Source organism: Hyla sarda, chromosome 7 (assembly GCF_029499605.1).
Source record: "Hyla sarda isolate aHylSar1 chromosome 7, aHylSar1.hap1, whole genome shotgun sequence".
NCBI classification, from domain to species: domain Eukaryota; kingdom Metazoa; phylum Chordata; class Amphibia; order Anura; family Hylidae; genus Hyla; species Hyla sarda.
In genome coordinates, this window is record NC_079195.1 from 234,346,964 (window position 1) to 234,362,279 (window position 15,316).

The 15,316-nt window shown below is 41.4% G+C and overlaps 1 protein-coding gene across 5 annotated transcripts in view; it reads right to left on the reverse strand.

Annotated features, from left to right (window-relative positions):
• Window positions 1-15,316, reverse strand: part of RNF220 (ring finger protein 220) — a 255,224-nt gene that overhangs the window by 64,197 nt on the left and 175,711 nt on the right. For all 5 annotated transcript variants that reach the window (XM_056533144.1, XM_056533141.1, XM_056533145.1 and 2 more), the window contains exon 4: window positions 3,116-3,161. In XM_056533144.1, the coding sequence (XP_056389119.1) occupies window positions 3,116-3,161 (46 nt within the window). The remainder of the gene's footprint in view (window positions 1-3,115; window positions 3,162-15,316) is intronic.

A 15,316-nucleotide genomic window follows, 5' to 3' on the forward strand; every position in this document is an offset into this window, starting at 1 on the left:
TATTGATATCATGCACGTAGCCGAAGGGCATCCCCAGGTCTTCAGCGAGACATCTCTTAAGATTCCTAAATGAGTGCTCTGACCATGTGATACCCAGAGTGGGGGCAAAACCTTCACCTGTGCAAAAATATTCTGTACACATGAGGTGACTTATTAGGGCTTCTGTAGGCAAATCATCAAAAAGCACAAAGAAAAAAAAATAAGCATAGCACGAGTAGCGAAAAATAGCGCAACGTGAGCAAATTGTAATGTCGGTGTGAAGCTAAAAGCGTGCGGTGTGTGTGTAAGTCAGGTCATACGGGAAAACATCTGACTGTTTCCTCTGTAGCTCCATATATAAGATCTTTTTGTGCGCCATTTCCATTCTTACAGATACATTACTGGGAACTGGCAGAGGAGAAGCCTAGATGATGGGCCTCATTTGCAGGGGGTATCCTTTATTTAAAGTGAAGAAGGTGTCATCAGACCATTGTTCAGATCGATTTTTTTTATATTAAACTTATTTTTTAAGAATTTTTTTTTTTTTTTTTTATTTTTTTTTTTTAAACTTTCCATTTTCTATTTCTATTTTAAAATCATCCTGAAATCTTGGAGTTCTCATTCTGGCCACTAGGCCTAAAACTAAGCTGAGACTTCCTGTTGTGTAGAGATCGCCTGCCAGCAGTCTCCTCTTTATCATTACAGACAGGATTACAGTGAGAGTTGACTCTAGTGCAGTGGTCTTCAACCTGCGGACCTCCAGATGTTGCAAAACTACAACTCCCAGCATGCCCGGACAGCCGATGGCTGTCTGGGAATGCTGGGAGTTGTAGTTTTGCAACATCTGGAGGTCCGCAGGTTGAAGACCACTGCTCTAGTGTATAGATAAAAGAAGTACACACAATAGCTGCTGCTCACAGATCAGCCTCCCCCTCCCTCTAGAACAGTGTTACTCAACCAGTGTGCCTCCAGCTGTTGCAAAACTGCAACTTTCAGCATGCAATAGGTAGAGGTACACTGGTTTATTAAAATCTGCTCTAGAATGAGCTTTGCAAAGGTCACATAGTATGCCCAAAAACCTTCCCTGTTCATGTCAATGAGACAGCGTCAGTCTATTGTCGCCTATGTCTATAGGGCTTGCCATAAAGTATATCTCTAAATGCTATTAAAAACAGCTCAGGCAAGATGGCTATCCCCATAATAATGCACAAAAAATTCATTGAAAAAATCACATTCTCATCGACTACTGATTGGCTGAGAGGGCCTTGTGCCAAGATCTGACCAGAAAGAACAGACATGAATGTGGACCAGGAACCGATGTGGCCAATAGGACATGTTCACACCGTTAAATAGCTATTTTTTCCCAGCCTTAAATAGCTAAAAAAAAAAAACAGGCCTTTTTTATGGTGTGTGAACATTGCCTTATTGTGCATTGTATTGAACAGGGCGGTTTCGGCTGCATTATTTTTTACCAAAATCTTCTATTTTCTAAAATGACCCTTATTGTGTCGCTTCCACCAAGATGGCCGCTGCCGCCTTTAAATCTTGGATCTTTTCATCGTGATTCAGTCAATTATCTTTTTTCTCATCTGAGCAGTCAGAAGGGGCAATATCCTGTGAAATTGCGCTAAAAGTAAATTAGACTTAACACTATCTTAATCCTTTCTGCTCTCGTGCCCAGATCCGCTTAGTGATATGAATCAAATGCTTCCCTGTAATGGGGGTGATCGGCATAAACTGACAAATCACCGGGGGACACGAAGATACGGATCTAGACAGGATTAACCCCTGACAAGCCGCAAAGCAAAAAGACCCTGTCAGCCGATCACAAATGATAATGTTTCTTTTCATTTTCTTAAGTTTAGAGACTTTGTTATCTTTAATAAGAATTGTTGTTTTTTGTTTTTTTTTGTTTTTCCTTTGATGAAAAAATGTATCTGAATTGTCCTAACAAATTTTGGATGGCAGTGATTAGGTAATTATTATATTTTATTTCTATTTTAGAAATATTATAAATAATATAAATAGACGTAATATCAGGGCAGCACAGTGGCCCAGTGGTTAGCGCTCTTGTCTTGCAGTGCTGGGGTTCAAATCCCACCAAGGATAACATCTGTAAAGAGTTTGTATGTTCTCTCTGTGTTTGCTTGGGTTTCCTCTGGGTACTCTGGTTTCCTCCCACACTTCAAAAAACATACGGACAGGTTTAGATTGTGAGCCCCATTAGGACAGAAATGTATGTACAGCGCTGCGGAATTTGTGTGTGCTATATAAATGAAGAATTATTATTATAAACCCTTTAAGGTCCAGACCCATTTTGGCCTTAAGGACAAGGCCAATTTTATTTTTGCATTTTCGTTTTTTCCTCCTCGCCTTCTGAAAATCTAACTCTTTTATGTTAACATCCACAGACCCGTATAAGGGCTTGTTTTTTCTGCGTCACCAATTTTACTTTGTAATGACATCATTAATTTTACCATAAAATGTACGTTGCAACCAAAAAAATATTCTTTATGTGGGAAAATTGAAAAGAAAACCACAATTTAGCAAATTTTGGAAGGTTTTATTTTCACGCTGTACACTTGACGTTTTCTTTATTCTGTGGATCAATATGATTTAAATGATACCCATGTTTTATGCTTTTCTATAATTGTACCGCTTTAAAAAAAATCCCAAACTATTTTAACAAAATTTGTATGTTTGAAATTGCCCTATTTTGACCAGCTATAACTTTCTAATTTTTCTGTATACGAGGCGGTATGAGGTCTCATTTTTTGCGCCGTCATTTGCACTGCCGCAGATGCCGTGATCTGTATTGATCACGCCATCTGAGGGGTTAATGGCGGACATCCACGCGATTGCGGACCTGCCATGCATGACGTGAGCACCGATCTGGTGCATTGCGCTCATGGCGGAGCGTAAATGTACGTCATGGTGCGTTAAGTAGCACGGCACCGTGACGTACATTTACGTCAATTATGATTAAGGGGTTAATAATATATTATTAAATAATTACATCTAAAATAATATTGTATTATAATAATTTTATACTAAACAAGTTAATAATAAATATTAGATTATAAATAATTTATATCTATATTTTATTATTAATGTAGATTAAAAAAATGGCACTCACCTTTGGTGTACCTGGTGTCATGACGTCTTTCTGTATAGAATTCTTACTGTAGATAAAGAGAACAGAGAAACATATCAGTAAATCCAGCAATATCCCTATAGCCTTCTATACATATACACCAGATCCCATTCTAATAATATCCCTATAGCCATATATATATATATACCCAACCCAATATACATCCCATATACAACCCAACAATATCCCAAGTAGTAATTCTCAGAATCATAAAACTACATTAATAATATTCAAAAGAAGACAATTCAGTCAGGACTTTTATTGCTATTTGAGATGAGATTCTCCATACAGAAGACAATTTCCCTTCTTGTATATCTTTTCCTTCCTCGTTTCCTAATAATTTATGCAGTTGGCAAGAGCAGAGACCAAGAAGCTTTCTAGGATTGTAAAACCACCTCTAAAGGGCCCCGCAGCAATGGAAATGCCCCTTCCTGGTTCTCCCTCTATCCAAGGCATGAAGACCCTAGGACATGTTTGTCCTCCCTATAAGTGGTAGAGAGATGAGCAGCAGATTCAGTGATGGGAGGTATAGATTATATAGATCTAGGTTTACGATTGAACAAATAAATTACAGTCGCAGCCACACACGTATTAGTTCACACTGATTGTTCAAGGGGCATTACGACATCAAGTAAATAAAATATAAAAATGCTGCAGAAGCATATAGCATTGCTTACTTGTCTGCCCCAGTTCTAAAACTACCAAAAATCCATTTGTTTTAAGGGTCTTAGTCCTGCATTTCCTGGTTGAGCAGTTGCTTAGCACTTTAATTCCCAGAATGCATTGCTTTCACTCAGCTCTTCATCACACCCTCTTACCCTGCTAAGCACTCCTGCCAGTTCTCAACACCAGGCTGCTGCAGAACATTGCTTAACCAAGCAGTTCCTGCTGTATTCAATCCCTGACTGCTCATCTGCCTGTGGCACTGTCTTAAGTGTCCCAATAAAGATATATATGTATATGACAGGGAGATGGTGATGTAGGCTGGAGGAACTGGTCAGTGGTGGTGACATCACTCAGGGGGCGGGGCTAGAGATTTGTGACAAGATCCAGCTATGCCTTCTGAGACAGCAGAGGATAATGGGAGAGAAGGGGGAGGTGCTAACACAACTGCACCCTAACAATGAGAAGACTACACAACTTCCTGTCAGGAGAAAGGGGCAATCAGGGAGCTGCTGAGACAACACCACACTGACAATAAGAGCACTACACAACTTCATGTCAGGAGAGGGGAGGAACTGCTGAGGCAACACCACCTTAACAATGAGAGGACTACACAAATTCCTGTCAGGAGAGAATGAGGACCAAGTGAGCAGCTGAGACAACACCACATTGACAATGAGAGGACTACACAACTTCCTGTCAGGGGAGAGGGAGGAGATGGAGACAACACCACACTGACACATAAGAAGACAGCACAACTTCCTGTAAGGGGTGAATCACACAAAAACATGCTAAAGCCAATGCAGTTAGTGTAACACTCTATTTGTAGGTTATATATCTTAGGGTGATAAAAATAAAGCCATTTTCTGTTACCGAAATACCTCTTTAATCCAATGTGCATGGTCACCTTTTACCACCTGTGTGGAGCAGAGGTGCAGCCACACCCAACCATTACATCATCAACTCAGGTGATGACATCACATGGTATAAGTATTGCTTGTTTTATTGGCGTCTATCAGTAAACTCCCCCGCTAGTGTTATTCTCCGAGCAATCCGCCTGAAATCTAATAACCCCGATCCCCCCTAAGACAGGTTACATTAGAAACAATTATACATTGAAGCAGACGTCCCCGAACAGGATTGAGCTGTAATTTTTTTGCTTATTAAAGTCATCTTTCTGATGTAAATTCTCCGTCTAACACGCTGTGAACAGCAGCGGAAATAAATTATTTTTCCCTGATTCAATTTGTCAGGTCACAAAGCACCTGGAGCTCTGAAGGATCCTGAAATATGTCTGAGGAGATGTGATGGTAGGTCGGAAGGAGCGTTTAGAGCAGGCAGCATGTTGCCCCTGGTCCGACACATGTTCCTTGTAGCCCCCCGGCTCTAATGGAGGAGGCAGGGGAGGGGGGCATATTATTTAATAAGAGGATTTGTATGCGAGCCTGTAGTCAGGAGCCAGGGATGAGCAGGCAGCAAGCATTAGACGGCGCTCGCTAAACAGATGCTTACAATAGAAGAAGACATATGAAATCAGATCTAGTCTGTATTAATATCCATGGGCTCTGGCGCATACACACATAGCCACACTCTAGAACGCACCGCCGCCTCCTCCTTCGGCTCTCCGCACCAACACAAATACATTTTTATGAGACTTTTTAGGAGATCAGCACATGAGATGTGACAGAAGAGACAATGTCGCTGTCATGTTCACTTTGTCGAGGGCACTTTCGTCCCGGATTATGAACAGCGGTGCTATGGTGGGGGGGGGGGGGGGGGGGGTGCCGGGAGAAATTGAATTTGGTTCTCTTTAATGCTCCTTGATTTGGCAGATGGCAGGATATGCTGAAATGAGAAGTGGAAGGTGGGGGCCCCTTAAACAGAATCAACAATCTCTGTCAGGTCTATCAGATGCCAGGGTCAGGTAGTTGGCTGTAACTTTAGGATGCACATTCTGTATCTCATTGGCTGCTGTATAACAGTGGGACGGAGGTAGAACGCAGACAGTGGATAATAAAGAAGCACATTTTATTTTGTTGTTTTGTATTATTCGATTCTCTTTCCTTGAACTACTTAAAACGGCTGCAACTCATAGGTCATTTTCTTATTCAATGTGCATTATTAAGAGAAATGTTGCCATGAGGGGAAAGTGATTGGATCTATAATCACAAATGGGGTATTTTATAACGATTTTATGTTTAAGGCTGTGTTCACATGGTGCATTTTTACTGCATTTTTGACAAGTTTTCACAGCATTTTGGCCGTGTTTTGCAATGATTTCTCCAAAATCAAGGCCATCAAGACACCCTTCTTCCTATCTAGAACACATGCACACTTGGATGAGCCGAGCATGCATACGTATGGGGGGGGATTAGGAAACAGCTGTCAACCAAATGTTGGCCAGTATCATGACAATAGGAGTGTGCTTTATACTGCAACACTGCTTGTTCTGATCCTGTGTGTAAGCTCAAGGATGTCGGCATATGAAGTGATGAGGACAGAATGATTGTAATCTACAAGCTACAAAGAGGAGGAGACTCAACAAGAAGGAGTGCCTCACTAAGGGGGAGGGACTTAATCAGTGGCTCCAAAGGGGTTGTTCAGCGAAAGAAACAACCTATATACGGTGTCAAAAAGTATAATAAAGCAATTCACTAATATAATGTTATTAACCATAGTACAGAGATCTTCCATTTCAGTTGTCACGTAATGTCAAAGACTCTCAAAGCAGTGTGCTCCAACCCTCCCCTCCTGTAGGTATGGGACGAGACCAGTGATGTGAAGGGGGGAGCTGGTATTACTGCTCATTAGATTCATGACCCATTCATGTTCAGATAAGGCAGCAGAATGCCATTCTCAGTTACAGTGGTTTCTGTCAGACTGGGCTGACTGCTGCATTATCTAGTGAGCAGTAATACTAGCTCCCCCCTTCACATCACTAGTCTCATCCTGTGCTGACAGGAGGGATGAAAGGATGGGCAGACTGTTGCGTGACATGAAAGATTACAAGGACACAGCTGTGAACTATGGCTAATAACATTATATTAGTCAGTTGCTTTATTATACTTTTTCATATTATACACAGTTTGTTTCTTTCACTGGACAACCCCTTGTTAACTACATTTATGAAAGCTTAGTTATGTTTTCTTTGTAACAACTGGAACCAGATTATAAGAACTAATGCCCATAAACAATAAGTAACAAATTGTATCAAATACGAACATTTCTGTCTTTTTTATAACATAGTTTACAACCAATGAGTTATGAAATAATTCTATCCAGCTAATGCAAATTAAGATAAAAAGAAGGGTGGTCTCCAAACAATCTACCGTGAGATATAGAGTGCTAGCTGTGCGGCTCCGTCGCGATAATCTGCAGCAATACAGCGGCTTCTCGCTCTGCTAATGGCGGTAAATTTAATTCCAGTTTATAGTCGCATTATAACTACAATGTCGCTTTTATTGTTATGATTATGTCAAGCGTTATGCAAATCACTGTCATTAGTTGGAGGGTCTGAGACGTACGCCTGTTATTGCTCAGCGACACCGTGATCTGTCTAATCTGGAATAATGAATGATGTCATTATAACGGCGCAACAACGAAATGTAACGAAACGATAATCACAGGAGAGAAAACCTCAGAAGAAACCGGAGAAACACAAATTCTCCTATGTATAAACCATAGACGTCACCTGTATCAACTTGTTCAGTGGTCTCTAAACGGTGGACCTCCAGATGTTGCAACAATACAACGTCCAGCATGCCCGGACAGCCAACGGCTGTCCGGGCATCCTGGGCGTTGTAGTGTTGCAACAGCTGGATGCCCACAATTTGTAGACCACTGCACAAGTCAGGTAAAGCCTGTAAGGTCCCAAGATTCTAAGAGGATTTGAACTCGAAATTTGGGCCTATTTCGCATAATCCCATTTAAGTCACAATATGCAGAGTTTTCGATGCATCTAATTAAATGCTAAAACGTTCACATTCAGTTCTGAAATAAAACGAAGGCGCAGATTTATAAAAGAATAATCAATTTTTTTCTGGAATTTTCCTGATTTATCGTTCATATTTGTAGTTAGGTTTTTTTTTTCATGATTTTGCAGTGAAACCGACAAAGCATCCCAGTTAATTGTGCAATTTGGTGCAAATTGTCTTATAATGGCGCCGCAGAGAAATACAATAACCAACAAGTAGATCTATTAGTAAATCTGAAGGAAAGTGAAAGCAAAACCCTAAGGGTACGTTCACACTATGGATTCTCCGCCCAGAGATCTTCCAGTTAGAGATTATGTCTGCAGCGGGTGGCGCTAAAATCCATTGGCGCTAGGACTGCACGGACATATGCTGACACCACTGACCTCAATTCAGTTCGCACTAAATTCCACCGAGAGAATGAAGATGTTTATTCTTTCTATGGGTCTGGTAAATGGAATTTCCAGACACGGAAATTCTGCAACATGAGGCTATGTTCACACTGTGGAATTCTGCAGAATAATTCCACCAGAAATTCAGCCGAAATTTGATACACTTTACACACAGGGGGATTTCCGCTTTAAATTTTGTGGAATTGTGGGCGCAATCCCATTGAATTCAATATGGCTTAAAATGTTGGCAGAATTCTGTGTATTGAGCGCACAAAAATTCCCTCAAAATTCTGCTAAAGTTCTGCAAATGTGCAAAAAATTCTGCCAGAATCTTTGCAGAAAAGAATTTGAGTGGAAATGCAGAATTTCCGCCGTGTGAACATTGGATGAATGAGTAAAAAAAAAACATTCACACTAATGTTACGTTCATGCAGCGGAATTTCCTAACGTGTGTGAATGTGTCCGAATAAGAAGGAATTTTTGAAAACCTGACAATCTTAGTAAATCTTGGCGTAAGTCCACATAAATATGGGGGGGGGGGATATGTTTTTGGGCTATAGTTTTTACTAAAGTCCAAGAAATATCTAGTTAAAGTAAAGACCGAAACAAATGTTCCAAATGGCAGAAAAATTTGGCCTAAAAAAACTGTCCAAAAATGGTGATAACATGGCCTAAGGTGAGTAGACTGACAGTAGATACATGGTTCATCAGTGCGGTGATTACCTTGGTGCTGATAACATAGAACAATAGACTGCACAGCAGAGAATAGGGGCTGCAGGTTTAATCTCTGCTTGTATTTCTCCACTGAGATCGCTGGTTGTCTCCGCCGAGCCCCCCGTCCATCACCTCCTCACAGATAATGACCCATTTACATAGTAATGGCCGCCCCTACACCCGCGCCCTGATGCTACATGCGCTTTAAATTATAATATGTGCAAAGGAAATGAGTTACCATGTATGATGCCCGCGCCTGGCACCTCACGTTTAATTAAGATGATTTACTCGCAGTTATCCTGTGAAAATAAAAAAACCGCTGCCCGGCGTCCTGATAAAATACGGTAATCACCGGCGCTCCTCTCCTCCCATAACTTAGCGTTTGTTTTAATCTGTTTGGGGAATTAGTCACCAGTTTATTACAGGAGACGACTTCGCTTTCTGCCATTTTAATCTCTGCTGTTTTTACCTGTAATTAACGGCCCCAAGACTTACAAAGGTTCACGGCGCAGTTCATGGCAAGCAGCTACGAAACCACCGGAACATCTGTATCCAGGAACTGCCAGATCCCAATTCTGATCCTTTCACTGGGTGAACTGCCCAATTTCTGGAGAAAATTACAGGCCGAACATCGTATGCGTATTAGAGCATGTTCACACTGGCCCTAATTTTGGCGCGGAATCTGTGCCTATTCTGTAATCCAAATAAATTATTTTAATGAGGATCTGTGCTGTAGTCTGTACTGCGCACAATATTCTGATGCAGATTTGACAATTTGCGTGCTGGAAAAAAACATGTATGCGTTTTTAAATTTTCATTGCATTATGAATAAAGTTTCACTTTTTTTTATTGAAATTCCAAGAAACATAACTGTGCAAAGTCAAAAACCGGATGGAACCGTACGCACATACAGTTCCGTACTTTTCCGATTGACTCCCATGTTTTAAAAAAAAAAAAGTATATGTTTCAATACGGTTTTTCACCCGGACCAAAACCCGTGGTATGCTATGGTCTTGGGTACGGGAAAAAAAAACCTGACAAAACCGTTTAGGATGCAAAACGGACACAACCTGATGCATAGTTTGGCATATGGTTTTCAATACGGTTCCGTACGGTTTTCAAATTGAAAAGGTATACGGGAACTGTACTGCAAAAACGTGGTGTGAACGCAGCCTAACATGGATTGAGCGGCTGGAGATATCTGTGTAAACGCGGCCGTACAGGAACACTGTTTGTTATGATGAGATTTTGGGAAATCTCCTTCACAGGCTACGGGGGAAACATCCGCAACGAAATTGCGACCTGCGGTGCAGACAGATAAAGTTAACTTGTGCATGTCCTACAGATTTAGGCTTTGTTCACACAGTCTCTTTTCATGCCTATATTATTTTAAAAAATTTCTCTGTAAAATTGCTGAAAATTTGTGTCCTTTTTTATATACTTTGTGCACAGACAACTACGTTCCCATTGACAAAGACAAATTTTCAGCGATTTTACAGATTTATTTTTTAACAATAAAATAGGCATGAAAATAGACTGTGTGAACAAAGCCTTACTGTGGATTGACTTCCATCTGCAATAAACTTAAAGTACAGATTTATAATATATATATATATATTTTTTTTTATAGATTTGCATACATAGTTACATGATTTTAGGCAGAAATGCTGCCGCAGATTTTCTGCAATCATCAGCATATCCTTCTTATAAGAAAGCTACAGCCAGATATCTGTATTGCCACGTAGCTTTTGCCTTGATGGACACTGGAAAAGCTGGGTGACTAAGCTTGTGGGTAATGACTTCACAGAACATATAGATCAGTGTTTCCCAACCTGGGTGCCTACAGCTGTTGCAAAACTACAACTCCCAGCATGCTCGGACAGCCAAAGGCTGTCCGGGCATGCTGGGAATTGTAGTTTTTCAACAGCTGGAAGCACCCTGGTTGGGAAACACTGATATAGATAGATAGCGCAGACATATAGTGTAGCGTTGCGCTCCAGTCTCTTCATCTTCCTCCTGGGTGACATGAAGCAGGTTTTTGTTTTTTTCCCATGTGATTGATAAGAGGCAGCGAGAAAGACACATGACAAGATGGATTCACACTGAGCCCAGATAATACACAGGCGCCGCTCATCATAAATCTCCGCTCCTGATCTGTCTGCAACCGGGAACACAACCCAGTGGTCTGATGGATTTACTGTCCACCTTTCCAGGAGGGGCCACACACTGTACATTACAGGGGCCGGCCACAGGCACCTGAGACAATGCTGGGGCAAGTTTACTACTGAAAATGAAGCAGAATTATGGTGCAATTTGCAGCTGGATGCACACCGGTCAGGAAACACTGACCAATGGCTGTCCGGGCATGCTGGGAGTTGTAGTTATGCGACAGCTGGATGCACACCGGTCAGGAAACACTGACCAATGGCTGTCCGGGCATGCTAGGAGTTGTAGTTATGCAACAGCTGGATGCACATTGGTCAGGAAACACTGACCAATGGCTGTTCGGGCATGCTGGGAGTTGTAGTTATGCAACAGCTGGATGCACATTGGTCAGGAAACACTGACCAATGGCTGTCCGGGCATGCTGGGAGTTGTAGTTATGCAACAGCTGGAGGCACACTGGTTGGGCATTTCAACTGTTTCCTTACCTGAGAGGGACTTTTCGGTCTGTTCACACTAAGCAGCCGATGAACAGAATGCCAGAACTGCAGTGAAGACTGACACCGCACAAACAAGGACACTTTTTGCCTTTTGGGTGCGTTCACACACGGTTGATTTTTTGGGAGAAATTTCCACAACAAAAAAACTGTTCCATGTGAATGAAATGTGAGCGTCCGGTGCAGGGATATTCAGAATTCCCATTTGGAGAACTTTTCTGCAAGAAATAATAACGTTTCCCCAACAGTAACTACTGCCGCCAAAGCGCAGCCGCTTCTTGTTCCGCCTGTGACAGATCTCCGTGGCGTTCTATATCTGATGCCTTTTTTTTTTTTTCCAGCCGCCCTTGTTCAAATTCATATAATTCAATTATAACATAATAATAAAAAAAAACATAGAAAATTGAAGAATCCACTTAACGTCAGGCGCCGCTGCCATTTCAATCCATAACTGGCGCAAATGATGTTAAAGCAATTTGTTGTTACACGTCGTGTTAGCGGGAGATCGCTGCAGCTGATACAATGCGGCCGTTACACGCGCAGGAGGCTATTTATCAAGAGACACAAATGGCTAATAAAAGGCTATAAGATTATTTGTTTCATGCCGGGCCTTATTATGTCAATGTATCAACGGCCTCTGCTGTGCTCGCTAAATGATGGCAACACGGAAAACAGGAATGAATCTGCTGCCCCCGCTCTGCTGTATGCGCCAAAACCTTAAATATTATTTACATATAACTCCCCCTGTAAATCTGGGAGACACATGGAGGCATGTGGTGCTGCTGCGACTCTCCATACCGTGCCATATTATGAAGATAGCCTTCCCTACATGCCCCCTATTAGTCAGAGCGGTGCCAACTACAGGGCGGCACTACTGCAAGGACTCATTGGTTTTATTGTAAGTGTCAGCAAAGCCACATGGAAAAGTACAATCCAAGAAAAAACAAAACTTTGGGATTTTTTAAATCGGGGACAACAACGAATCTTCAATTCGCCCCAAGTTTTGCAATGTAGTTGTTGACTACGATTTGTTTTTGCGAAATGTTTGCGCACATAGATTTGTTGCCTTTATCATCTGCCTAAAAATTATTTTTGTGCAAAACATTTACAAAAGTGTCCTCCATTCCCCAGGTCCTTTAGCTTGTGGGAAGTTTATTGAGGCGTGTCTTTCCCCCTGTTGCGCATTCTTTAAAAAAATTAAAAAAAATTATAATAATAAATCCACATAATTTATTATTTTGCCTGCACAAATTTCTTAAAGGGGTATTCCAGGAAAAACTTTTATATATATATATATATATATATATATATATATATATATATCAACTGGCTCCAGAAAGTTTAAACAGATTTGTAAATTACTTCTATTAAAAAATCTTAATCCTTTCAATAATTATCAGCTGCTGAAGTTGAGTTGTTGTTTTCTGTCTGACCACAGTGCTCTCTGCTGACATCTCTGCTTGTCTCGGGAACTGCACAGGGTAGAACAGGTTTGCTATGGGGTTTTGCTTCTAAACTGGGCGGTTCCCGAGACAGGTGTCATCAGAGAGAACTTAGACAGAAAAGAACAACTCAACTTTAGAAGCTCATAAGTACTGAAAGGATGAAGATTTTTTAATAGAAGTAATTTACAAATCTGTTTTAATCTTTCTGGAGCCAGTTGATATATAAAAAAAAAAACTTTTTTTCCTGGATAACCCCTCTAAATTAGACACCGAAACCCAGTGCAAATTAAAAATAATTACTGCATCACAGATCCATGGTGATTGGCAGTAAAAGCGCTCATGTTTTATCCCCAGACCAGTGTTTTCCAACTAGGGTGTCTCCAGCTGTGGCAAAACTACAACTCCCAGCATGCCCGGACAGCCAACGGCTGTCCGGGCATGTTGGGAGTTGTGGTTTTGCAACAGCTGGAGGCGCCCTAGTTGGGAAACACTGTCCCAGATGTTCAAAATAAGAAAAACTGAGGGGAAATATAAAGCACCATGTGAACTGTGTCTAATAATTGAAATGATGTATGAATAATTGTAAGGCGGGGTTCACACCTGAATTTGTGTATTTTTCCACAAAATTGTGTCTGTTCGCTGTAAAACAAACAAAAGACTTCTGCATCTTTTTCTCCTTACTTTTAAAATGCAAAAAAATAATAATAAATTGCGCATTAATAAGTATTCAGGCTCCTTATACTGATCACACTGTGCTATAACTCGTCTTGCAGCCTCTTTACTTCTCGTCTTTTTTCTTTCCGCGCTTCCATAAAAACTCACGAAGCCGATTTCACCGGACGCCTCAAATCAACCGGCAGGAAAAAAAAATATTGATTCTGGTATCAAATGCGATGAAATAATTCTTGTGAAGAGATTGTGGCGTAAATTGTTTCCCTGGGAACCGTAAAGCGTTTATGGAACAGAAGGTTCTGAACAAGTTTCCCATACTGTTCCCGGATCGGCTGCGGCCTTGAAACTCATGGTTTTCAGTAGACGAGATGCCGGGATATAGGGAAGTTATCCGGCTTGATCTGCCGGGTTTATGGGCGGCCTACACGTGGATTAAGTTAAGTCTCAGTGAAAATCTGCCCAAGCCTCAGCAAACCGAAGGTGTAATGAGGCTTCTTGTACAGAAAGCTCCGGATGGAGGGAGATCTCAGCCCCAGATCTCAAGGTTCAAACACATCTTCATCTGCCTGGAGAGGAGCGCGGGGTGACAGCTGTCACCTCACCTGTCCTCTGCCGCCCGCTCGCTCGCTGCCTTGTTATCACATGATAAGTGTGCAGGATCCTGAGCTGCCTGCAAGGTGTTAATAAAGACGAACGCGTCTACAGCCGGGCCGGGAAATCAGGAAGAATCCAAATTATCATCTGATTCCATAATGACCTGACTCCTTGGGCCCTGAAGAAACCGCACTGATAGAGAATAAATAAAGGTACACTATAAATATCAGAGTGCACCCCAAATAATATTAAGGGGATTCACATACAGCAGAACTGCCCTGGTTATCTGATATATCCCCATTGGGATGAATGGAACTGATTGACAGCAATGTTTGCAACATGTAGAGTATGTTTCCCAACCAGAGTGCCTCCAGGTGTTGCAAAACTACAACTCCCAGAATGCCTGTGGGGAAACTGATAAAGTCATGGCCATAAATGTTGGCACCCCTCAAATTTTTCAAGAAAATGAAGTATTTCTCACAGGAAAGGATTGCAGTAACACATGTTTTGCTATACACATGTTTATTCCCTTTTTGTGTATTGGAACTAAACCAAAAAAAGGAGGAAAAAAAGTTAATTGGACATAATGTCACCAAACTCCAAAAATGGGCTGGACACAATTATTGGCACCCATAACTGAATATTTGGTTGCACACCCTTTGGAAAAAATAAGTGAAATCAATGGCTTCCTATAACCATCAATAATCTTCTTACACCTCTCAGCCAGAATGTTGGACCACTCTTCCTATAAGCATCAATAAGCTTCTTACACCTCTCAGTCGGAATGTTGGACCACTCTTCCTATAACCATCAATAAGCTCCTTACACCTCTCAGCCGGAATGTTGGACCACTCTTCCTTTACAAACTGCTCCAGGTCTCTTATTGGAAGGCGTCTTTTCCCAACAGTAATTATAAGATCTCTCCACAGGTGATCAATGGGATTTAGATCTGGACTCATTGCTGACACTTCAGAACTCTCCAGCACTTTGTTGTCATCCATTTCTGGGGCTTTTTGATGTAGGTTTGGGGTCATTGTCCTGCTGGAAGACCCAAGATCTCGGACGCAAACCC